Source organism: Boleophthalmus pectinirostris, unplaced genomic scaffold (assembly GCF_026225935.1).
Source record: "Boleophthalmus pectinirostris isolate CB_2022bp ecotype Guang Dong unplaced genomic scaffold, ASM2622593v1 HiC_scaffold_2, whole genome shotgun sequence".
Taxonomy (NCBI): Eukaryota; Metazoa; Chordata; class Actinopteri; order Gobiiformes; family Gobiidae; genus Boleophthalmus; species Boleophthalmus pectinirostris.
In genome coordinates this window covers 18,160,681-18,188,326 of record NW_026571152.1, presented here as the reverse complement: position 1 = coordinate 18,188,326, position 27,646 = coordinate 18,160,681, and the positions used below count along the sequence as shown (strand labels likewise).

General features: G+C 37.4%; 1 protein-coding gene across 8 annotated transcripts in view; it reads left to right on the top strand.

Annotated features, from left to right (window-relative positions):
- LOC110166823 (membrane-associated guanylate kinase, WW and PDZ domain-containing protein 2-like) overlaps positions 1-27,646 on the top strand; it is a 97,832-nt gene that overhangs the window by 41,947 nt on the left and 28,239 nt on the right. For all 8 annotated transcript variants that reach the window (XM_055155252.1, XM_020932132.2, XM_055155248.1 and 5 more), the window contains exons 3-6: positions 7,222-7,341; positions 11,807-12,031; positions 16,633-16,861; positions 19,044-19,123. In XM_055155252.1, coding sequence (XP_055011227.1) covers positions 7,222-7,341; positions 11,807-12,031; positions 16,633-16,861; positions 19,044-19,123 — 654 coding nt within the window. The remainder of the gene's footprint in view (positions 1-7,221; positions 7,342-11,806; positions 12,032-16,632; positions 16,862-19,043; positions 19,124-27,646) is intronic.

Genomic DNA, 27,646 nt, shown 5'->3' with positions numbered 1-27,646 from the left:
ATAAATCTCCTTGCCGTACATTTTGTTACCTCAGAGCAGGGTTGGCTATGTTAGCTGATTGCAATGCAAGAACCATTTTGGCGTGATGCCCATTTCATCTTTTATTAGTGAGAGCATAAGGTCCAATGAAAAGTCAAACTTTGGCTTCGATTCAACGGGAGTGTCTACAACTTTGGTTAATGCCTAATTTTCATTTTAGACAAGATATACAATATATGCAAATGTTTAAGGATTTTATCACCTCATGCTAACCCTATATTGGTTGGAAATTGTCAGAGTCATCTCTCATTTATCCCATTAAGTTATAAATATTATCATACAAATACTGGTATGGTATTATAAGATGGTGAAGTTTGACCTTCCATCCAAGTTTCCTCCAGGTAAAGCATCTTCAGCTTCAAACCTATAGTCCAATTGACTTTTTTTTTTAAGCTTTGCAGCTCTTAGTTTTTCATGCTGATTCATTACATTTAAATTATCTATTTTTGTGATTGTCTCATTCTAAACACACCCATTGCTTGGTTACAACTTATATAGTTCACCAGACTTTAAGTTGACTTCACTATGATACATCTATCTAATTTGTTCACCATTTATCAACAGCTTTAACCGGTTAATCGTATGGATATGTGGAAGAGTTTTTACTTTTAAAAGAAAGTACTTACTTTTTTATTTCTAATATTTTGTACTATATTACACACAGTTATATTTAAACACCTCTTTTATATTCTACATTTACTGTATGTAATGCATTTTTAAGAGTCCAGATTTGAACTGTTCCTGATCCAACCATCGTCAATAATAGATCGCCACTCCATCTCTATCTGGCAATGTTCGTAAAAAGACAGTTCTTGTGGTGGATGGCATCAGATATGAAATAATAAAAGGTGCACTTGTGTTTAAAGCATGCTAATGGGGAACCAGGAGAGCGCACAGTGAGGGAGTTAAATGGATAATTCTCTAAAGCACTTTGAAAATTGTGAAGTGAAAGAAAATCTGACTATCTGCAAATCTCTGAGCCAGTTAGCCAATTACCTCTAATTTTTGTACAATGATTATTTTTTTTGTGATTGGTTTCCTGTGGTCGTCCAGAGTAGGAAGCAGTGGGAGCAGACCAGACCATCAGTATGCACAGCCTACCCTGGTGTGGGCAGCAGAATAATTTCAGTCTGATCTCAACAATCAATAGCCTTGCCCAGTGCAGGGACAGCGGCTGCATTTGCTCCAGAATTTGAGGATTAAGTGAATACAGCTTGTCACTGCCACTGATTTTGTCACATATTTTGACACCGCAGCTTTTAGAAGCATTATTTTAATGTTTTCCAAAGAGCAGATTTTCAATTGTACTGCCATTTTAGGTGCCAAAGATCATGAGAATCCAATTATTCCAATACAGATAGTGTCAACTCAAACAGGAAGATTGCTTTTTTTTTTTTTTTTTTTTTTTTAACCTTCTATTGCCTCTCTGTTAATATCAGCTAATCACAACCATCTGCTTTTCCACTTTAACTAATCACCACCTATGCCTTTCATACTCTCATCTCCCCCACAGCAGCAGAATCCTCTGCTTCCTCAGCCTCTCCATCTCCTCCTCTTCGTTGCCACCATCACCACTGTTAGCTGAGATTTTGTTCCTAAATGTTGTCAGATATTGTGATATTGTATTGTCAAGTCTTACAGTAATATCGTGGGCCATCACAATATATTGAATTAATGTTAATGTCTTAATGTCTTTCTTATTCAGTAAAGCACTTGGAATTACTTTGTGAACAAATTGTGCTATACAAATAAACTTGCCTTGCCTTGCCTTGCCATGGTGCTGCAAAACAGAGGGAACTACATAGACCATGATCCTTTTTGTTGACAGTGCACTACAGACTACTGGAAGAAATGAGTGTTATTAAGCACTTTTAAATCTTAATTCTTCATATTATGACAGTACCAAAGGCTTTTCCAATGCTTTTAAAAAGTTGCATATTCACTTTTTTGTAAGCCTTCACAAAATGTCGCAGTAAGTATTGCAATGTGAGATGCATATCGTGAAAATTTATACATTTCAAGTGTGTTCATTTAATTGCAGCTGAGAGAGGAACAGAATCAGAATATAGTTGAGGAACAGTAGAACATAATGATGTATGTTGAGTCAGAGGTGGTGATTCACAGGACAAGGTTGGCGGTATTAAATGTATTAGATCCTGTGAAAGAATGCTGTTTGAGCCAGAAAACAACCTGCACATGTATTTCTTTTAAAATTGACTCAAGGTCCCCAATCGTCCATGGTTTGACATGAAAAAATCTGGTTTAGTCTGTACTTTTTTGTCAGTTTTAGACATATGTTCATCCCATTGCTACTACTGTAGCAACATTGTTCCTAAATGTAGCAACATAGCTACTACTGTAGCAATGTTAGTAGTTAGTTATAATCATTGCCCTAATTTAATACAGGAATAGAACTGTTTTAAACTTGTTGTAGATCTGTTCTTGGAAGACAAATCTTTACTTGAGTGACACTGGCATTTAGTGTAGGATGCAGTAAATCTGACGCACATTCCTGGGTTAAGAAGATCATTAAGAAGACCATTACCTTTTTAAGTCTCAATCAGATACTATTTTTGCGATAAGAAAATTACATTTCTGTCCTTATGTTCTTGTTTTTTCTTAACATTTCTTGTTTCTCAAAATCAGAATTTCAACTTGATATAACTCACTTCTCCACAACGTACAATTAATAAAAATAAGAGAAAAATCATTACATTAAAGTAATGTTAAGTGAAGTCCAAAGCAGAATAGTGGATGGATATGTCTATAGTCTGTGGCTTGCAGATTAGCGATAGAGATAATCTCACACCTGTGGAGCTCTGGAGGGGGTCCCACAGGGCTCTGATCTGCTGCACATGTGATTATGGGCTCCACAGGGGGCTCCATTCCAAAATCAACTCACTAGTATAAAACATACAGATAAGGGTTTAGCGTGATGGAATTACTTGCAAGTGATGTTAGCTTGTCAGAGTTAATATAACAGTCTGCTATTTATCAAATGTGTTAAATTCAGTTAGACTCGAGTTATTCCATACTGTTGTGCCACTTAGCAAGACACTTCACCCACATTGTCACTGTAATCTCTCATTCGCTGAAGAGTAGTCCAATGCCTTATATGAAGGTTAAGGCTTCAATGATAGTCACCTGAACAATGTTTTTGAAATCGAGACATTTCAGCTGCCTTTTGGAAACCATTATCAATCTAAAGTTGCTGGTCTGAGGAGCTAGAATTTATACTGCCCTTAAGAGAAGGGGTTTTACCCTGAACTTGACTTACCATGACTTTCCCTGTATTTATAATGTAAAAGTCAAATAAAAAAAGGGTGGTTGAGTAGCTTTAAAACCTTTTCAACCACTTGACATTTGACTCACATTGTTATTCTCAGTATGAATTAAGACTGGAAGGGCCTCTGGTGTAAAAATCGTACAAATTAATTAATAGAACTAAAAGCCAGAAATTATTCCATGTAATATTTCATCATTATTTTTTCAGCTTATTACATTATCATTTTATACCACCATTATACACAAAAGAATGCAGTGAAAAATGTTCTGTAGCTAATGAAATTATGGGTGGAAAAATAACATCCCCTAAGTCTCATTTTTAAAAGGTCTGAGGTTTGATTCAGTACATGTGTTTTTTTTACATGTTCTCTACCTCTATGGGAGATTTTGTGTTTTGAAAAAAATATGGGACCGACATCAAATGCTTTTCTCCATGGAGATGTTATTGCTTTGACTGGAATGTTTCACAGTATGGTATTGAAAAACCAGACCAAATTATAGGTTAGATCTGTGGAGAGGCAACCCCACTCCCAGTCAGAATGCTGTTTATTTTTTATTATTTTTTTGTATTTTTGGGCTATAAAACCTGTAATTTATTAAATGTAAAATAGAGCTGTTTAATGTCACACTGTGGAACATTCCAGGTAGAGCAATCCATAGAAACAAAACCAACAAACCCCAACCAAAAAGTTACATAGTACCCCTTTAAATCAGACAGTTAAACAGCAACTTCCACCAGACAAACCTAAACTGCCCTCAAGCTCAATTTTAAACTATAGGTATTCTCGAAGGCTGTGATGTGAATGTAACCTATTTGACAGTACATTACTATACACCCTGAAGACCTCCTCCTGCCTTTGTGTTATTATGAGGTTGTGCTTAATCATCTATTACTCACCACCTCTGCCCTGCTGCTACAGACTCCAGGTTCATCAGTAGAGTGCACAAACAGTCTAGTGACACAGGATCAGTGGAGATGCAGTGATTAGATCTCTTAAGAGAATTGGAGCTCCAGAGTCTGAGAATGTCATCAGGTTTGTCAGTTGCACATCTGCCCCCCGCTGGTCTAATTTCCCCACAACGCACTCCACAATTACGGTCACAGCGCTGTTGCCCGACATTGAAGGCACAAAGGCTGTTTTTAGATCCGATAATAGCCTCAGAGAATGCTATCGAGGTAGTAAAATAGCCCTTTCAGGTAGTAGTTTTCTTGTCTTTGTATTACTAATTCATGATAGCCTGTGGACATTTTGATATATGACATTGCAGATTCTATTAAGAAAAACAACAATTAATTTCGGAACAATGACTAGGCCTGTCTTGATAAATACTATATCGATTTATCGTTCAATATATAAAAGCTGGAACAATATATTTTGGGGCTCAGTATTTAACCAGGGTTCTTTTACTTTGCAAAATTGGAGAGAGAATTTTTGTTGTAATAAATCAGATTTGTGCTGTAGACAGTTGAGTGAGTCGCTTCTATGGCAAATTATTGCTTCATTCAGCTATTTATCTGTTGCATCTCATGCCTTTTAATGATGTCTATTTAAAAATTGTTTACTGAGATGATCTTGCATTATTGTTATTGTGTCAGTGGCGTAATGTTGTTTCAATATAATCATTTATCACAGTATATCTCTACCAATATATCATGCTTCAAAATTTGTTATTGTGACAGGCCTAATAATGACTCAGTTTGAGGAGATGTCCTTTGACCCATAGGATGCAGGTCTGATCCCAGCTCCCATCAGCGAATATGTTGTTGGGAAGACCCTGGTGTGTGAATATGTGTGTGAGTGGGTGATGTAAAGCAGTTTAGTGCCCATTGGAAGTACAAAAGTGCTTTATAAATGTGCATTTTATTATGTCAAGTAGGACTATAAGATGAATTGTAATCAAATAGAAATCGCAATTTGAATGGATAGCATGGATGCAGTTAACTATTCTTTTTTCAAGACAGTTCTTCATCGTAAAACAAACTTATTAAAATTATTATGATCAGTCGACTGAAGACTTTCCTAACAAATTAATTCACGTAACAAAAAAATTATATGGTATGGTGCTCTTGTGTCACACTTTCAATTTGCTTTTAAAGCTTGGTTTAGGTGTCTTCTACTGGCAATGGCAAAACTTTAAAATAGAGGTTGACTAAATGCTAATATGATGTTAACATAAAAATCTGAACACTGAAAATAACCAGACTTAACTTACCAGACTTAACTTCATCAGGGAGATCACTATAGTTTGCAGTACACTACTTTACTATTCCCTGTGCTAAAGTTTATGGTCTACCTGCCAACGCAGACACAACTATGGCACCTCATTAAACTTCCTACACCTACGTCCTCCCACCTCTCCCCCCGTCTTCCCCCTATCCTCCCCCTTGGCACTGCCCCTCTGATGGAGATCTCAAAGAAAGGCTGTAATTGCTGCGTGGTGATATGTGCCTGGTGCATTCCTGCTGTTTCAACAATAATCCAATCGGTCCTCCATTGTTTGCAGTGTAAGGAGTTCTGAATTATGGTAGGGAAAAGGGGCATATCGATTCTCTCATTAACGCACTAAGCTCTGCATTGGATTGTAGGCTCTGTGACAGCTATTTTCCACATTTCACACCCTTTTGTTGGTCTCATCATTATTATATAGGTGCACAAATTGTAATACTTCTTTATGTGCTATTAACAAATGATAGGGAATAAACAGATTTCTGTAAAGTCAAGGATAGATATTCACCGAAGTATTCAATTATTTAAAAGTGCAATTTTGTTTGTTGGCCTCTATGGAAAAAAAGTAAAATTTGAATGACATGCCTCTCTCTGTGATTTTGATTACACCTCAGGAAGTCTGTATTGAACACACGTGGATGCTTAGATGTATTGTTTTATTGTTTTGACATTGTTCCCACATTCTTGTCAAAGTATTGTTAAGGCATAGGAGTTGAGGTGGCTGGTGGTTCCGCTGCTGCAGTGGAGATGGAACAAAGAGGGGTTGTGACTCACAGATGTATTGACAGTGAGGGGTAAGAAAAACATAGAAAACAAGTGACTGGAGGTTTGACAGTATCAAACATTTCTTTTTACAGTTATTGTGCCATGCAACATCACAAATATTCACAATTATTGACACCTTGACCAAACAACAATAAAATTCTTAATTCACTTTCATTCTAAGCTTACCCTTTATAGTCCCATTGGTGAAATTTCTTCTCTGCATTTACTTTGACCCATTTTTTCAATGCCGCTGAGGCATCCTGTCAGGAGAAGTGGACACACAGCACAACGCTTGGGGACCCTTCTCTAGATCTTGAGCTACTCTTGGTCAAAACTAACTTAGCTGGATGATTTTTAACTATTGTGCATTATTTGGGTTGATGACCAAAAACTGAAGGAAACCCACCTAGACAGAGAGAGAAACTTGCAAACTCCACACAGAAAGACTACGGGGAATCAAACCTTCTTGCTGTGAGGCGTAAGTGCTAGCCATTCACACAGGGCCTCACATTTATATTCTTTTAGCTCATGGGATTATATTGTTACCTGAATAATCAACATTATCAAACTGATTAAACCCTAATAGGAACGAGTTTGAAAATACAATCTTCCTGGTCTTACATTTCAAACTCATAGAACACGTGTAGCACAACCTAAATTAGCTTATATTTCCTTCTGCAATTCACTTCTAATTTTTGAATAAACTTGGCTGTCACAGGCGATGACTAGTCTCCGGGCCTCCTCTCTCCTCCAGCATTTCTGTCCTCCTCCCACTTCTTCTCCTGAAAAACACTTTGTATCTCCAGATCCGCTACCCTTTAAATCAACTTCCTCCTCTTTCTTTCTCAAGTGCCCTATTTAGCTCTGACTTGACCTCTCCTCTTCTTTCCTCTTCTTTCTGCAGGTACAACACGGCAGCCTAAAGAAGGGGAAGTGCCGGGGGTGGACTACAACTTTGTGAGCGTCGAGCGGTTTATGGAACTGGAGCAAAGTGGGGCCCTGCTAGAGAGTGGAACGTATGAAGGTGAGAGACATGAGAATAGTGTTGTGCATCTACCAGACAGGTGCTCGGGGAAAACAGAACGAGAGCACGAATTTCACACAAGCTAGTTTGGGTATTTTTAAACACAATCTGCTTTATTTAGTCTTAGTTTGATCAATTCGTGATTTCAGTAGGCCTCGAGGGGTGACTTACTTACTAGGGCTATAGGCCTTTAATTATTTAGTCAATGTAGTCTTGGTTGACCAGCATTTTTATTAGTCAACCACATTATTTTGGGGGGAATATAAGGATTTATATGGACTACAGCAGAAAGGAGAAGACATGGGGTAACTTAGCTAGAGCTGTGGGTGTAAATAGTGCATTTAATCAACCTTTTAACTAATACTTCTGTAGATGCATCTTGTGAGTTCTGTTCGGGTCAAATGCATGGTCAGATCATAGAGATACTAAGCAGTTTTAAAAGCTTGTGACAAGGCCACTTTAGTTAGATAATTGATGCACAGAGCGTATCTTGGCCAATATTTTACTTAGTCGACTATAGCCTTATTACTTCAGATTACAAATGGAAAATGTTGGCAAGATGCTTATCATTTTGATTTTTATAATGAATCTTTACAAATCAGTCATCAATGTCAATATATATTTCTATCTTTATAGCATAGGACAGTGCCTTGTACGTCATTTTATTGGCTTCTAGGTTTAAATGAAATTATCTAGTTAGGATACTTTAAGACCCAAGGTCTTCATTCAAATACTGGAACAATTACTTTGCAAAGGTTAGTACATAATTTTTTTCTTTTATTTATAGCTACAATACACTAATCTACAGGATCACCCATATCGCGAGTTGTTATTATTTGTGTACTGTAGGAACTGTACTTGACTTTTATCTTTTCTAGATCAGGATTCATTCCATATGGTATATTGTAAAAGTAGCTATTTGTGTCAAATGAGATTGACTGATATTGCCTACATTTAAAAGGCATTTTGTTGGCTGAGAACCAATGAAGCAACTGCCAGAAACAATCTTTTTCCATCCAATCAGAGACATTGTCAGATCAAAATCAGAGAAGGAACTAAAGAGGGACATTTGTCCCCACAATATCATTTTGTATTCATATTCGCTTTCACTTTGATTTAGGCCTAATTTGATATTTCTTGTGTCCCATGTTAATTAATTAATTTTAATTAATTAAAAATCTCATAGCTATTGACTTACCCCTTATCCATAACATAATGATTTACTGATTAGGTTATTTTGGTCACTGGTATCTTCAGATATAATTCCAGAAACAGTAACAGTAGCATTTGACCTGCAGGAAGACCGAAAAGCTGTAGGTGTACCATTCATATATTCCACAATGCAGCTGCATTCAGACTGAAACATTGTATCTCTCATGGTCTACATTTCTACTTATAGCAGGTAGCCTTCTATTGGTCCCAGATGGTGTGATCTTGACTCTGATGGTTAAACCGCAACGTGCATCTTTCAGTGAAAGTTTAAGAATGACCTGAGGAGATGCATTTGCTATATTGCATGCTGGGAGACCTACCGCCCGAGCCCTCCCTCATGCTTCACACGGCTGTTCAAATAGAATGTTACAGTAATGCTGAACACTTGTGGTTTGGCCTGGAGGCATCTGAGTTCACTTCTGCGTTCAACATCTACCTTTTATTTACACATAACAGCATACGGTAGTAGCAAAGGGATTATAAACTGACATGATTGTATTTCAGAATAGTCTTTTACAAGGCTGTACAATAAGAGGGAGGAAATCTATGTTCCAAAGATATTCCATATAGAGTTGTTTTATATCTACCCCTCCTGAAATAATAGCGTATGTCATTTTTTCACATTTTTCAGGAAACACAAAAAACTGTCTGAATTGAAAACTGTACAACATGTAATTATGTTTTCCATACAAAATCTCGATATTGGTATTGATTAATATCAAGTTACTTAAAGTCAAAGTATTGATATCCATGTCGATACTGAAACTGCTGGATTGTGCTGGATCATTAAAAGATAGTATCTACTACAAACAGACTTTACAGCAAATACAAATTTTGAATATATTTTAGCAATTAGTCACCATTTTCCCATTTTGTCATCTATTTATTAGTTATTCTAGGGATTTTTTGCATGAATGTGTAGTGCAAATGGAGTTGCAGTACCTTAGGCTCAGCCACCCAGAACGAGACAGCTTCCCCCAGTGGGCATAAGAGCGCTGTGCTGAGGGAAACATCCACTGTAAGCAAGTGGAAAGATATAAGCAGAACATGCAAACGCGCAGTCTTTGAGGACACAGCTAAAAAAAAAAAGGCTATGGGCAAATGAAGCACACGCTCCCATCTGCACATGGCTGACAGCAGCCAGCAGAGGCACACATGAGGCAGGCATGACTTGAGGTGGTGTTCCTCCAGATATATACAAGCTCAGTGAAGGAGCAGATTATAGCTCACACCAGAGAGCCATGGAGTGCGGCTGGTGGAATAATACTAATTATTCAGAAGAGACATGTTATGCAAAATAGACAGCTTTTAGCCATATCATAATGTTGTTTCCTAATCAAACCATAGTATTTCTGATTCATTCACACATTTAGCCAATCCTGTTTAGTGAGAATTGAGTAAGAAGTGTGTGTGTGTTTATTGTCCATACTCCTTCACTGCATGACACTTGTTCATTTCAGAATCTCATTTGCATTCACTATAAAGTGTTGATTTGCTATGGCGCCGTAGGCTCTTATCCAACAATGTCTGTCCCTGACAGTTGCTTTCTTATGCTTTTCTCCTACAACAAAATGCCCAGTAAAATGTAAAAATCTCTTTTGTCACCAAATACCTGTTTGTACAATAAACTATATGGTGTAATATGCCTATTCCTGAACTATGAGGTGAGGTATAGGCTGTATTGAGAGTGTTGTTAATGTAAAGTTTTTTTCATACTAGATAGTAGATACTAAAAGCACATTGCATTGGATTATTCATTCACTCCCCTCACTTGGTAGTGGTTCGATATTTTTGTTGCCACAGCTGCCTTGGGGTAGACACGTGATAAGGTAATACATACTATCATTATTCCTCATGAGGGAAATTCATTCTGCCTCTGGGGCACCCTGTCAGGAGCATTGAGCAGCAGCAGTACTGTGCTTAGAGACCTGTCTTCAGATCTTGTGCTTGGCTTGGCCAAGACTAAGCTGGAGGATTTTACCTAAATTGTGTATGTTTTGGACGGATGGGAGAAACCATAGTGCCCAAAGAAAATGCATTTAGACATAGGGAGAAACATGCAGGCTCTGCACAGGTAGGCCGTGGCTGGTCCAGGAGTCTAACCTGAAAGTATCTTGCTTTAAAGAATGAGTGCTAGCCACTTAGCCACCGTGCTACCACCTTGTACTACTACAGTAGACTCTTCATGATGTGTACTCATTAAAAGTGCTATAAGGAGATTGTAATACACTAAAGTATATAGTGGGACACTACGGTGACACAATGGTGGCACATTATGTGGGCACACTGAAGATAAGTGCTCATGTTTGTTTGTAATGTCAAGAAACACTTATGTTTGTGGGTGTATATGTGATGTTCAACACAGCATAGAAAAATTAATAAAGCCTTCTGTAATAGAAATGGTACATGGCCCAAATGTGTAGGCACTTGTTATCATGTACACTTAATCAAATTAATCTTCCCGAGCAGCTTAACTTCATGATTGAACATAATGGCCAATTACCTGTGCATGTGCCACTTAAACAAACATTTGGAGACTCTCTGAAACATACCTGATGCCTCTACTGTGTATCTCAAAGTGTGCCTGCTGCATCATTACGCAGCAAAGTTTTCTTCTACTTCCAAAACAGTCATTTGTTTTAAAAAGGACAGACTCTTGTCCCTCAGAGACATGTTTATTCTGCCAGTGTTCGTTCTGCAATGTTTGGTGATTTTGTGAGACACTCTTCGTCCCTGCTTATACCGTCATAGAATTAGTGAGTGATGATGAGATGTAGTAAAAAATAAGAAGAAGAAGTTATAATATGACAGCTTTCTGTTTACATTATAGCCTCAGTAGATGTCTTATGTGTCAGCAGAATAGCATGTTTGTGCATTTAGACATAAACAAAGGAGAAGAGCAGACCATGAGTTTCATTATCAGACTTACTGTTTCAAAGTAAAAACCTTGCTTTTATTCTTAGTAGCTTTAGCAAAAGGTTACGTAGTGTACCTTTAAAGTTGAATATTCTTACAATTGCTACTTCTATCTTGTACAGCATAACTTTTGTGTATTTTTAAGTCAGTACAAATATTATAAAGGCCACCATTTCACAGGCATATTGTCAATTATATCATTATTGAAAATGTTCTATTTTGTATAGTGATAACATTTTTGGCCATATCCAGGCACCTCACATCCCTGTACCCCCTCCCACTAAAACACACAGCTCTAACCTTTATATACTCTGCTCCCTCTGTCTCGTCCCTTCAGATAACTTCTACGGGACGCCCAAACCTCCAGCAGAGCCTTCCCCCGCGGCCCCTCCCCTGAATGTGAGTGAGGCCCTGTTACCCGGAGCCCGGCCCAGTGCCCAGGGCAAGAGGAAGAGGAACCAGTCCGTCAGCAACATGGAGCAGCGCGCCAGCCTAGAGCCGCCCGAGGAGGAAGAGGAGGAGAGTCCGGTCGTCAATGGCAACGGGGTGGCCATCACTCCAGGTAAGCCATAGGGATAGGTCAAAAAGTACACACAAAATGGGTATAGAGGAAGGTGGCATATTGTCTACAAGATAAGTAATAATTATTATGAAAGGAAATATTAATTAAAATGTCTATTTTAACAAAACATTTTGCAACATGAACAAAAATAGAAATAATAACCATGTAACCTTTCAAAACAACGCTGAACGTTGATGTCTACAATTTTTATCGACTCATCAAAAATCATTACTGATGAGTGGCGACTACTAAAATAATTATTTGCAGCCCTAGTTGAACCACAACCAAACATCTTCTGGTACCTTTAGCTTGTTTCTGATAAATATTGTTATTGAGAGAATTTCCACAAACTTCTGATGTTAGTATCACCCACTCTTAAGTTTAACACACCAAAACAGACAGAAAAATTTGAACAGACAAGTAGATAAATATAGACCCGTCAGGATATTATTAGAACTAGACTTATTTTAAGTATTCTGTTATTACAAGAGAGTTACTGCAGAATTTGTGATTTGATCAAACAAATATGTTTTTATGCATATGAATGTGTCTATATCAGGCTCAACAATAACCCATCTAATTGGAGGTGGTGGTAATTAGAAGGGTGCTTGTGCTTGATAAGTTTACAAGGTAAGAAAGAGTGTATATTTGTTAAAACAAATAGACCATTTTTATTATTATTTTATTTATTTATTATATATTTTATTATTATTATTATTATTATTATTATTATTATTATTATTATTATTATTATTATTATTATTATTATCAAATTAACAATAATCAGATCATCTTTTTCATAATCCAATAGAAATGTGCTAAAAGGTTTTTGTAAAGGTTTTGGTTAAGATTTAAGTACAAACACAAAAGTGAATGGACTATAACCATAACAGAACACAAATTTCACTCCAAACTTTTTTTTTCTATTTGAAGAATACCATTTCTGATTAGCGTTATTTCAAACTTTTCATTGTCTCCTTATTATTATAGACAATTCTACCAGTACTCACATTTGACATACTGTACCTTAAAAAAATCATTTAAAAATTCTGTAAGATCTTGCATATTGCATGTTTTTTTTTTGGAATGAAAAAGATTTTGAAACCAGCACTCTTCACAAAGTATAGACCTTTCTGAGCAAGATAAATTACACACATCGGTTGAATTACTACTTCATGCTCAAGAGAAACACAGAAGCTCCCACTAAGAACATGCCAGAGCAGATGTTAGCTGTAACTAATGACTGGAGTATTTCTATGGAAACAGAGTGTCTCACTGCAGGTATATGAGAGCGTAGCATCAATATCCTCTTGTGATGTTTTTACTCCACATTTCCATCTACTAAATGAGACACAACACCAGCCCTGTCTTGACAGTTTATTCTTCTACATTATTTGAAGTGTAAAGACTGAACGTTGCTGTAAAGATATCCATGTGCGATCATTTAATGCAGTCTCCTCCTCAGAGTGATTGAGTAAAGCTGGGAAACACGCAGGAGTCGGAGTAATGGTTGTTTTGATTATTCTTGGAAGTAGAGATAAATCTGACACATAAAAGTGCAGTGATTCTGTATTCACTCTTCATCATTGGGATAGATGCTAGTGACCAAATATCATAATGAAGAAAGATAACTGTTAAAAAGAGGTTTGTGGATGGGAATTGTTATGTTAGCTGAACAAAATAGGTTCTGTTCTGATTGATACATGGTTCAGTAATATATCACTGAATCACATCTACTTATGTGACTCTTAATAAGTACTACACATATAATAATCTGAACAAAGCATGAACAAAGATTTAATTCATGAACAAATAGAGATTTGTTCAGACTTAGTAACTACTTCATCAATACCCAGACCCCTTAAAGGCACTGTATCTGATTTTTACGATCTTTAAACTAATTTATTTTAAATCTGTGTTTGTAGTGATCTTAAGTTATTCCTCACTTACGTTATGTATTCCAATCATCCTAATTATTGCAAGTTATAATTTTCTAAATGATTTTCACAACTATACAAGATAAGAGTTTACAATGATGTTAAAGTTAGCAACAGTTAGCATGCTAACATACACTTCCTGATTATAGGACAATAAAAGCTTTATAATTATGTTCAGACAGAACACAGCTGTCTTATTTTGACCTCGAGAGCTGCTTATACAATTTATCTGTACAGGGACAAAATGAATTTTGCTCAAATACATGGGAACAAAATGTTGTACAGGCTCTTTAATTAGTTACTAAGTGTGAATCTTTCTTTATAAACTATTTGTTCATTATGAAAGTCTCTTCTCATGCTATATTAAGGCATTTCTTGTAAATAGACTATCTTTATCTTTATTTTTTTGTTTTCATTGCATGCCTACTTTTTCTTGCCATTTGTACTTTTATTAAGACCTGTCTTAAACTGAATCACCTAATCATTTAAGTGGCATACATTCAGGCTACAAACTAGTATTCTGTATACTTCATCTTGACACACAGATACAAATAGATGTAATTTTAGCACTGCAGTGATAGTACACATAGAATCACACATCACATACTTTTCCATTTATGTGTCCCTCCCAAAGACATGACGGAAGGACCACTTTACCTGTTTAACATCCTGGTAATTTAGAGCCATGTCTGTGCTAACTACACCCTGGTTTGTCATTATCAGTCACATTAATCCACTCCACTAGTGTGAATGTGCACTAGCTTCACCCCCCCATCACACACTCCCCTTACCCTACCCCACAGGGGCACCTTGGCTCCTCCATAATGGCCGTCCAGAGTCTCGTTTTAGTTAGTGTTCCTGTGTCTGTGTCCTGTGTCCCTCCGTCCTCTGGCTTTTTGTCTTTTTGCATTCTATTATTACCCCTCTCCCACTCTCCTGACCTCCATGTCTCTGTGGTGCTGTTATGCTCACCCTTTCTCTTGTCTGTCTGGATTGCATCTGGTTAGTTATTTTTGACTGCACATTTTTCCACATACTATAAAAGCGTGGAAGTATTTTTAGAATTGCTGTTTAGACAGTAAAGTTAGGCCTATAAGATGACACAGGCAAAGTCATGTTGTGTGATGTGGCGACGTGTTTTTGGCTGTCCTCTGTTGCATGTATTTCTGCTTGTCGCCACGTCCAATTTTTCCCCAGGTTTTTGACTCATCTCATGACCTTTGAACCCTGTCGCTCTGTATTTGTCCATTTCTGACATTGCTGTTTTTTTTTCCTCTTCCAGCTCACTGTTCTCAATCTCTTTCTAGTTTACACTGCAGAAAAAGGAATATGCATAAGTTAAAATTACTTAATAACAGAAAATGAGTCTTGGTGAAATTTTGTGAAGTTTGTATTATCAGGTTTCAAGGTAATTAAGCCTAAAAAATATCTAGGTAGGTACTAGAATCCCAGCTGGGACCAGTGCATACTGATGTGTCCTTAGGCAAGACCCACCTGGTCTATATAATGTATGACTGTAGTGTGTTTCAGTTAGGACTGGGCAATATGGCAAAAATATTGAGATATAAATTCCCTAATAAATGAGACAGACTTTTAATAAGGGTAATTTAATAAATAAAAAATAAAAATAAATAAAAAAAACACATGCTTTTACTGACACAAGACTGGCTGTAGACCTCTTCATTAAAAAGACCCAAGTTGATCATTGACTTTTAAAATTACCTAATCTCAGCCTTGATTAAAACTTGATTAATTGCACAGCCCTCAGTGATTTCTGGTGGTGGAATGGCGCACTCGATTAGCCGTCTATCCCAGGGGCAGCTGTGGCTACAGAAGTAGCTTATCATCTCAGAGTGTGAAGCTTCGCTAGTACAGTGTAGAGCTTTTAGAGATGTGCCAATCTGCGCCATCGGCCCCTCCAACCACCACCACCATCACTCACACACACTCTACTTTCATACTAGGCAATGTGAGTGAAGTGTCTTACCTAAGGACACAACAATGCCCCACTATAGCACCTGGACTTTCAAGTCGTCTCCCATCCAAGTATTAACCAGGCCCAGTCTTGCTTAGCTTCTGAGATCTAATGAGATCAGGTATGTTTCGAAATAAGTCCAAACTAACCTTTATTAGAGCTGTGCAATATATTGCAATTGCATCAAAATTGCTATTTGATTTGGCACTGTTATCAAATTGCATAGTCAACAATTATTTAGGTAAAAGAGTGTTCTTTGCAAAGAGCAAAACATCCTGCATTTTATAAAGAAAACTTGTTATACCTGTTGTTTCCTGTTTGGAAATGTATGTCATTCTTGTATTGATTTGTAATTTTATATTTCAATTCTCTCAAATGTTTAAGCTGCTGGAGTTGTGACAATGTGATCTCTGAACAAAATTTGAGTTTTTAAACATATATTGCAAATCTTTTGACAAAAAAGAAAATGTGCAGTCAAATTCCTTCTGCCAAATTGTTCAGCCTTATTATTAATGTTAAAATGACAAATTTTGAGACTTTTTTTTAACAGTGTATCTGGCCCTCTCCGGGGGGTTGGGGCTCTGACTCATTGTGCATGGGGTGTGCTGTGTATCCAGGTCAACATATGAGTGGTATTTTGTGAGGATAACACTGCCAAATGTTTTCTTTTTCTTTTTTATTTTCTGCAGAGTCCAGTGAGCATGAGGACAAGAGCACAGACGCCTCTGGGGAGGTGCCAGTGGAGGGGTCCAGCCAGCTCCCAGCCTGCTCCGAGCCTGCTGCAGAGGGAGAGGAGGAGCCCAAGTCGCCCTCCAAGTCCCCCGCCAAAGTGCCCGATGCCAATGAGGAGGAGCTGGGGCCACTGCCGGACAACTGGGAGATGGCCTACACGGAGAAGGGAGAGGTCTACTTCATAGAGTAAGTGGTGGTGCCAAAACCTCAGATAGGATGATACTGTTTGGGGAAGGACAATTACCATCAAAACAGCAATGCTACAAACCTGATTTATGTTTTGGTTCATTACTGCACCATTTAATCAAAGGTGAGACTTAACATCTAAACTCTGCCTAAAACCACAGTTCAAATAGAACTCCTAATAAACTTTAGTACCTGGAGTACTAAAGAAAAGATTGATCTGGAGCTATGAGGAGCTGTGTGATTGATTTAGCAAGTAGCAACATTCAAACACTGCCCATGCAGCCAGGTGTCTATAATCGGAAATACCGGGCTGTGACCTACTAGACATTTAGAAAAAAATTGTCTTACTTAAAACAAATGAAAACTGTTTGCATAATATATTTTCTGAAGAAAAAGAACATGAATTTCTTTTTCAAACGTTTGGTTAAAAAGACTCAAGCTGATCATTGACGATTAGAAATTACTGAATCATAATCTCAATCAAAATTTTTTAATTGCCCTGCCCCATCCACCACCTTTTAATGCTATAGTGGAATTTGCCATTTTAATGTATGCTACTTTTTCACATTGACACAGCTACAATTACAGAGATATAATCTATAAATCCATAAATTCAATTTAAATTCATTGATATATTGGATGCTATATGGCCTTTTTATAATGTTTCATTAGACCATATACATCATAATATATTATCTTTCTCTGTTCATAAGAGCTTTGAGAACTGGAGCCCCTTTCAGACAAGTGGGAGATTGCCTCCACAGAGTGCCTGGTTGATGGCTGTAATAGACAGGGTTGTACTGTACACACAGACATCATGTTTTCACAGAGTGGTACATTACAGGTCAGGGCGTGACTACACTGTTTGATCCCCCTGGGAATGACCTGCTTCTACTGTAGCCCAACAATACAGTGGCTGATGCAGTACAGCAGGAGCAAATTGTGTTAGGAACTGAATTTCAATTTAAACAGTAATTCATTAACTGTATCGCTAAGCTTTTGATTTGTATTGCACCACAGTGACTAGCCATCATAGTCTACTTGAATTAGCTGCAATGTGAAATTATAGGAACCACTGTAAACACTTTTATTATAGTTGAATATAAGCTACTGATTGAAAATGCCACATTTAAATTGAATGCTTACATAGTAACCATTGTGCAATAACCTCAGTGTCACAGTTCATAAAAACTTCATTAATGACAAATAAGAACAGACTGGGTATGGAGTGATTAGTTCTATGACATAGTAAAGTTGTCATGATACTAAGAGACTCAATACTCACTACAGATTCTGATACCACGATAATAAAAAACACATAGTACTTTCTTTTATATTACCATGTAGTCTTATATCCAGTCGTCCAGGTAGGTTCCATAGTGGTCCATGGGCATTTACTTGTCTATGTGGTCCAATAGTTGCTGATACAGCTCAATATCATTCTGTAGCTATTCGGGAAAGGTTCATTTCTGTCTGGTTGATGTGACTTTTTTAGTATTGATACTTGCTAGACTAGTTTTACTATGGTTTATTATCTGATTTCAATACATTTGACAACAGTACTACATACAGTATATGACATTCTTATTCAAAACAGTACTGACAGTACTCATAGGTTTGCTTATGGGTATGAATATTTATTAAATTAGAAAAGGTACCACCATTTACTTAATTTTAAGCAACATAACAGTTACATTGAAGTTGTACCTACCTTGTACTTTGTCACCTTTATCTTACAGTACATTCTCACCCTAGTCTCCCCAAGTGAGCTGCATGAGTATACACCACATTTACATGAGCTTTAAATATTTGCCTTTTTAGATCCTTAAACTCTGCAGCTACTCCAAATAAACACGCTGATTTATTGTTACTTCTTTAAAAGCTTTGGGTCTCACCGGCTTCATAAACTTTACAGCACTGGCTTATGTGCTGAATAATTGATATATAACTTATACTTCTAATCACACTTGCTAGCCTGGCACTTCCTCCCTGTAGTGATGCACACTCACCTTTTGCCCTCTCCCATCACAGGGGCAATTAGCGCTGCTGGCTAATTAGCAGATTAATGATCAGTGAGTTTACCTTAGAAATCCTCTTGTTTCTGCCCTACTCAGGTCATTGGCAATTTATCTTTTCCCCATGTTAATCTCTTATTGTTGTTGTTTTTTTTTTCCCTGTTTAGTCACAACACCAAAACAACGTCGTGGCTAGACCCTCGGCTGGCTAAGAAGGCGAAGCCCCCCGAAGAGTGCAGGGAGGACGGTGAGTGCACATTGCTGGGGCTGGTTGGGTAACCGTGTTGTTTTGTGTCAGTTCCAGGTTTGGTTTTAGCGCCTGTGGGAGGGCTGCATTTCCGCCTTCCTACATTGGTCTACCCATGACTCATTGTTCTACTGTTTTTTTCTTCAGTTTTTCATATTATTGTTTGTTTAGAGGGAGAATTAAATGTCAGAGCTAATTGTTATATCACCTACTCCTGATAATATAAGCAGTGAATTTGACGCTTTTGTTTTATTGCATTGTGTCAATGTGACCTGCTTATTAATTTTAAAACAGGGCAATTCAATGCATGATTGAATACCTATTTAGTGTCAGTTTATTATTTATTTAGGATATTGTTTTGGACTGTACGAGGCCAGCGTTGCAAACACAATATGTGTGAAATGAAAGTAAAGTGTAGCATTAGTGTCTCAGCTGTGTGGGTGAATGTCAAGGTTTGTTTTAGTATCATAAATAATAGTGCCTTAAGTTTATTTGTTCCCTGGGCAGTTGTGAGGATAGACATGTTTTCTAGCATGATTTCCAATCTACAGTTTTGTTGCACAATGACATACATAAATAGATAACAAATAAAGCTCCTTCATTCATTCTGCGTTCATCGCTTAACTTTATATATTTTCTGCATTTTACCAGCAAAGTTTTTATCCTATACTAATTTGTCTTACGTGAGTCTATACAATATTTTGTGATAGGCGGGGTACCACACAGTAGGAGTAGCCAATAGGGTTGTCAAAAGTATTGATAATCACATACTAATCGATTCCTGTATCAAAACGAGATAGTTATTTAAGCATTTATCAATACTAAAAAAGTCACACTCACATAAATAAACCTTTCCTTAATATTTTTAGAATCTTGAGAGATCTTGAGTGTTTTTTATTATTATTGTGGTATTGGAGTCAGTACTGAGTATTGAGCTTATTCCTTACTATCATTATCGTGTTTGAAAATTTTGTATCGTGATAATTTGTCACAACACTAAAGAAAAAATAGTTGCCAATAATTGTAATACTGATAAAGAGATAGTTTGACATTGTATACTGTGTCTAATCAACTGGCATTATGCTCTACTAGAAACATTACATAATGCAGTTTTAATATTAATAAATCATCCAACAGGAGCAATTATACGATGCAGAACTTTCAACTTTACCCCATATTATATTCTCTGGTTTGCTACCTGTGGACAGTAGTTTTGTTTTGCCATTGCCTGCCTTAGATTGGGTACAGGTTGTTGCTCAGAGGTGTTCCAATCAGATGTGTACAGTCCCCTGCTGTTGTCCCAGCCCTCACTCACAGAATTAGTGATGTGATTCTCCGGCACCACTTTAAATCAATACCTCCTCTGCCTTCTCTTCCTCTTCTCTCCTCTTTCTCTCTTCTCCTCCTCACTCCCTCCTTGATCCTGCTCAGTAAAAGGGCCCAAATGTGACAGGAATCCTAATCACTGTGCTGCTCTCTCTTCTCCATCTCTCCCGCACACACATCCTTTACTGTTGGTGGGTTGGCCAATATGGCGGCTGTGGTGCATGTTTCATCCCGTGCAGCACTGCACAGATTGGGTTACACAATAATATGGATAAGGTAACAGTTCAAATCGATATTGTCATTTCAATAGTTAGCAAATAACAAACGTTTCCTATCCTGTTTGCATGGGGTCATATTGTTCAAAAAGTATGATCACTTACAGTCCAGTAAAATCACAATATTATTCCAAAACCTTTCAACCCCAATAGGTCAAATGAGGTTATTGCCATAGAAAGGCCATGTCTGACTTCTTATTCAGACATAATTAGTGTAGCTAATCGCACCACTTAGATTATGTATTTTTTTAACGCTACTTAAAACTACTTTGCTTTTCCATTCACTTTTTAATAATATAACCAAGGCATTTACGGTAGCACATTTAAGCAGCTTTGTTAAGTTTAAATGAACATAAAACCCAGTAATCAAGCATAATTGCTTTCTAAAATGGTTAATTCTGTTGAGAAAATAAGCAGCGGCAGCCTGGCACATGGTACAATTAGTCTCTTCTCCATGTCCTTAATGCAATGTACCAACTCCATAATTTGTTTGGACTAGACAATGGAGCTGCAGAAGGAAAGGAGAGGCTGAGGAGGCTGAGGGATCTGCTGCTGCATTAGAAATGGAGAGGAGTAGAAGACGAGGAGCTAGAGTCCATTTATATGAATGACATGAGAGGTGAGAAAGGATTTATAGTAGATTGTAAGCTATGACATGAAGTAAGAGTAAGAAGATACAGTCTGCGAGCCTTGGATTATGAGAAATATAACATAGGTTAGATCAAAATCACTGTATAACTGTATGCGTGATATCTGATGTGGCATACAGGCCGCGGATTTTGAGCAGTTTCCCAGATGCTCTTGTTTGGGTAGGGTCGTTTAAGCCTGGCAACTATTCTTGCTCATTGCTCGTTGCTCAGGCCTAAAGTACCACTGAGGGTAAACAATAATAGGCTGTGTAATAGCTGATCTAATACATTTGCTGCTCATCCAAGGATCTTCTTCAATTCTGGTCAGATTGCTGCTGGACACTGCCTTATATTTGCCTGAAGGGAGGAGCTAACTACACTGAAACTACTCTGAAACTAACACACCTACTTACTTACTTGTTTACAGTTTCTGTTTGTTAGCTAGGTCTGTTGACCTGCTGTGTAATGTGTTTTACCATGTTTGAAATGCTAATTATGTACAACCACATGTCCTCTGCGTTCCGTAGGCAACTTAATGACATAGATATATAAATAGTAACCTGTGATGTCTGTACTCATCCTGCTTCCATTTTTATTTGTTCCATCCACACTTTCTTTTAATACTTCCAACTATTTATACTCTACACTAGCTTAGTGTGCACTATTCTGCAGGCTAATGTTACAGCAACCATGATAATGAACATGTCATTTCCGCTGCGTCAAATAAACTTAACAAGCATGTACAAGTATACATAAACCGATGATGTGAATGGTAGCAAAACTGTTTGAGTACTGTGACTGAAAATCATTGAATATTTTATTTGGAACATATCTCATTGTCAGCCATATTGGGTCGGGGAACTAGTGTTGCACATATGTAAAGCTCTTTTATAGCTGTTCGCTGGATGTGACTAGCAGAGGGACTTCAAAGGCTTGCCACCACAGTCCCAGCTTACTTGCATTCATTTTGTCAGTTTTTGGTTACATAACTTAAGCTCATGTCTGGATGCTGGTGCAGCTTAGGAGGCAAGGAGCAAATTGAGCTGTGAAGTCATGAAAAGGAGGGGTAAATATGTAACTGTAGTTTGCCAGTTTAATGAAGTGCTCTAGAATGAGTTTGTACTCCCTACTTGTGAGGAGTGAGGCAACTGTTGTAATTGTTGTGGCAAGAAGTAAGTACATTTACCAGTTGTTAGGATATTGGTGAAAATACATAGTAGAACTGGATGCTTGAAGCTTGGTTGAATTAATTAAGATTAATTAAGTGTCACTTAACATAATATTATTCAAATAGAAACTATTCAGTTATAACTTAACTAATATTTTAATCATGGGACATGATGACACATGTCCTTGAGCAAGACACTAAACCAACCTTGCTAAGTATCAATGTGGTGTGTGAGCGAGCGTGTGGTGAATGAGTGGCACAGATTGGCAGCCTTGGTTCTGTCTACAGCAGGACAGACTACAGAATGACTACAGATGTAGGTTACCACGACAAGTATAAGTTGAATATATATAAGGAATTGTTACTTACAATCACTCATGTACAACTAAAATGCATGGCATATGTGGAAAAACAACTAGAATAATATAATATATATCACAGCAATAGTTTTGTGTCCCTTTTATACTTTCTTTGACCTGTTCCTTCTTAGCACTCAGCTGTCACATCCTACAGTAAACACAGAAATAGTGGAATCCTGAGCATAAGGTGTGTGACACATGCTGGCGTCAGATGAAGCGATGATGCAGATTGGAGACTGTGAGAACGAGCCTGTGCACCATGACAGAGACTGATGGACTTATATGCTAAGACATTACCCCTCGCTTACATCACTATCATCACTTGTGTTGTGTCTAGACAAGACAGGCTCATTTCCATGGTCCACAGATCCCCCCTCTCTCCTCCTGTTGGGCTGTGTTCATTTTTGGCTCTGATATATTAATGTTCAATTGTGCATGAGCGGCAGTAATAGGCGTGCATGTTTTTTTTTTTTTTTTTTTTTTTTCAGAGAGTCAGATGAGTTGAGTGTGTGTGTTGGTGTCTTCCTCTTGGTGGCATGCACAGATCTTGTTTGTGGGAGAAGATGAGTCAGCTAATGCAGAAGAATTACAATGAAGCATTGTGACAGAGGATACTGATATAAATGCATGAATAGCCACTGATCTCAGTATAGTATATAGCTATGCTTGACCTAAAATGAAGGCATAATTAGACTTTATAAGCTTTCAACAATGTTCAACTTTCCACCTAAAAAAACATATACCATGTGAAGGGCACATTACATTTTTGTGTTGTTTGTTTTACCTGTAAAGTTCCTCTAATGCATCCAGATGTTTAAACTGCAAAAAATACCTTCAAATCAAGGATTCTTGCTGTAGGAACTCCACAAATCCACCTTGTACCTTGGCGTGTTGATGTCATTTATTTGTGTAAATTCATGGACACAAGAAGTTTAATGCCATACTGTGAAACATTTCAGGCAAAGTAATAATGATATAGTATAATAATAATAGTTCATAAGGTCAAACATAAATTGTCTTTATTTGATAAAAAATTTGCCGTGATGAATGTTCAGATCACAGTAAAGAAATGTGGTCTTAAATAGGGGCCTGAAAGTTTGTACATCATCATGTGTGCCCCAAGATGTATGGATGTAAAATGTTCCTCAAACAGTGCATTTTGGCATTTCAAATAATCTCCAATCTAATTCTGGGCACTTCAGTTCTTAAAGAACATCATATCCAAGGCAGATGTGTTAGACAGTATTTTAATGGTGTGCCCAAGATCATTGTTGCCACACTATGGTCATTATTTATGGGTTTCAGAATCCTGTTATGTGCAACATTTTGAGGACTTTTCCCTATTCAAACGATGTCATATATTGTTTTAATTTATTTAGCACTATGGCAATGGACCTAACATTTCATCATTCTAAAACCAATTCATAGAGTCAGTTTCAAATAATGTATATTACATATTAAGTTTCAGCTTCTTCTTATGCTTAACATTTCAAGGACTTTTCATCATTCATACACACATATAAAGTTTAGTTTAAATTGTTAATTGCTATGGCAACAGTCCTAATTTTTCATTATTCTGAAACACATGGATAAGTGTTCTTACATCTCCACACAGTATGACACAAGACAGCTCATTCACTCAGAAATTGTCCATTTAAAATACACGACAAATCTGGACTCCCAAACCTCCACTGAGTAATCCAACAGCAGGGAATAAAGACAAGACCAGGCCTTCAGCTCAGACAAGAAAAAAGAGAGAAGACTTTCACTGCTGGTTGCTATGGAAACTGCCTCTATCTTACTTCAGGGGGAGGGCACGCGACTGCTGGATGAGTTGGGCTGACACTTTAAGGTGGATTGTGGAATTTAAGATGGTTTGGAAGTACATATATGATTTTTTTTTTTTTCCTGGAGGATTAGCAGGGCTTTTGAGGTAAAGTACTAAGCTAGCGTCATTGCACTGTGGGTCCCCTTCACCTTGGGCAGTACAGTGAGACTCCAGATTGCAAATATCAGCAGCAGACATCAAGTGGTAATGACATTAGACCATGAGAGGATCCGAAGCACACTCATTTTAGTCTGTGAGTGTGTGCGTGTGCGTGCGTGCTTGTGTGTGTGTGTGCGCGTGTGCGTGTAGGGGTGTGTGCGTATGTGTGTGTGAGTATGTATTAGTCTACATACTATGCAATAAAGGAAATATAAATGTAATAATATAAATACACTTTTACTGATTTGAAGAGAGTTGTTTCTCTGTCATGGTTCAACATCATACAAAGACGTGGGCAGGGCTAACAGTTTGGTCTGAAACTTGTTAGACAGGCCCTTTAAGAAGATCTATGAATTTATATTAGCACAACTTGAAATTATCAATTTTTAAGGAGGAATAAAACTAATCACAGCAAAATTCACATAATATTTCTTACAGTTTACTTGACATACCATTAAGGCAAAACATGTCTGAACCTTTAATTAAAGTAAAATCAATCTTAAGAAGCCATTAAGTCAATTACAAAATAAAAATAAATACATGTTATAAAATGAAGGGGAAAAAAAACATCAAGGATGTTCAAGTTTGTGCTCAAGTTTGATTAATTTCTGAAACCACCTACACAGCTTCAAGTATTTATTAGACTTGTTCATTTACAACACAAAGTGAGGAATGTTAACCCTTTTCGAAGCACTTGTTCATAACTTCTCCTGTGGCTGTGCAGCTGTAGTTACCCTACATACAGTGGAGTGGCAGATGGACCCGGGCTGCTAACATGTGGGCGAGCATTGTTGCATGTTAGCTCAGACTTTTCATTGTTAGGTCAATTCCCTTTTTGTGCTCCTTATGCTGTAGTTGAACAGGAAAATACAGTGGCATACTTTGAATATCTTAGTAGGTATGGCTTAGTGTAGCATGCTGGGTTGCTGTGGAAAAAAAGAGAAAGTAAGTACCAGAGTGTTAGCGGGGCTGTCTTGACCCAGAAAGAAGAGATAAATGAGAGAAAGACAGAGAGAAAAAGCGAAAGAAGAGACAGAGGTGGAGACAATAATTAACATAACATCCTGGCTGATGTCCAAACCAGAAAAAGATGGGAGGGACAATGTGTGAAACAGAAGCTTTATGGGTGAAAATGGTTGTACATGCAACAGAGTCAGTGGATGTGTAAGAATAATGTAATACTTTTCTCAGAGGGTGGTCTGGATATGTAGTAGTACTACTAAGCAATATTGTTGCTTTCTTGTATATGATAATCGGCTATTCTTCTTAAAATCAGATCACATGGAAGTAGGCAAACCCAAAAGTAGTGCAAACTGCAAGTTTAAAGATCATTTCTCTCTCACGCTAGTGCTGAGACATTAATCCATGTAAGCCTCTGTACTGGCTTCCCCTGAGTTTCTGGACAGATTTTAAAATATGTTTATTTGTTTACAAAGCTCTTAACTGTTTTAGTCCTATTTATTTATATAATCTGCTTTTAAATGATCATATGTTCATAACTTCATATTTTTAAAAGCCTAGCTCTTTCATAAACTGTTTTTAAACGACATATAAAACAGAAACTTTTTTTTTTATTAGGGTTTTTATTTATTTTTCTTACTCAGGCTTTTGCAATTGATTTATTTCACTTGGCTTTTTAATAGCTTTGAATAATATTTTTGAATGATATTTTTGAATGTCTTAAAATCTTTCTGTTCTTTGACACATAAGGGGGGGTTTTCTGTCGCTTATTTCTTTTCGTGTGAAGCACTTTGTCCTACATCGTGTTTGTATGAAAAGTAGTATAGAAATAAAGTTTTGATTGATTGATTGAAAGAGTGTTGTGCTTCTAAAAGCAACCTGCAGTCAGTATTTGTATTAGTAGTTTGATTTAGGGTGACCAAACGTCCATTTTTCCCTGGACATGTCCATTTTTTGCATCCTGTCCTGTTTTTGGTTTTTTTTTAAGTGATGGAAAAAGTCCGGGTTTTCATTACCGTTCATTGGGGCCATTAAATTGAGCGGCTCTCATAGAGCTCTGTGCACTCAGAAGGAGCAAGCAGACACAAATGGTCGGTCAGTCTGCAACATGCCAAAGCACAAATGCGCAGTCCCAGTCGGACAAGTGGGAGGCCATGTGCACAGGTTGCGAGGTGAGAGTAGCTCAGTGTCGAGGCCCCACATCCCATCCCCAGTAAGGTGTCCGGGTTTTCACAAACGGAAATATGTTAGTGCAGTACCCTAGTTTCACAAGTGACAGAAATGTTTACTTCTAAATATCTGATATGACATGTCTGTTGAAGTGGTGTTTACATTTTATTCTTGTTACTGGGAAGGCTATCACAAAGAAATTGGCCCTTTTAATGTACCAAGCATTCATGCTATCCACTATTACTTTAGTTGGACACAGTTTAACGTTTTGGAGGCTATCCCACTAGCCTTCCCATGTACCCCAGCCAACTCCTGCAATCACTGACCAATTTGACAAGCCTTTAAATGTCATACAATTTTTCTTTTAGAATATTGCACCCATTATAAAAATGTGCACAGTCTAGCATTAAAGGTCCTATTGATACTGTGCAGCTGATGTCATCAACATTCCCTGGAGGTGTGAAGCTAACTGCAAGCACTGCTCTGTTAGACGCTCTGTAACTCAAGTTAGACTTTAATCTGAGCCTTGTTTTAACACAATCTGACAAGAAAGAGCTGACTTGGTTGGAACTACAACAAGCGAGATGATTCCCTCTCAAGTAACATTGCCATCACAAGCTAGCTCACATTTTTGGTGAAAATCACCCAA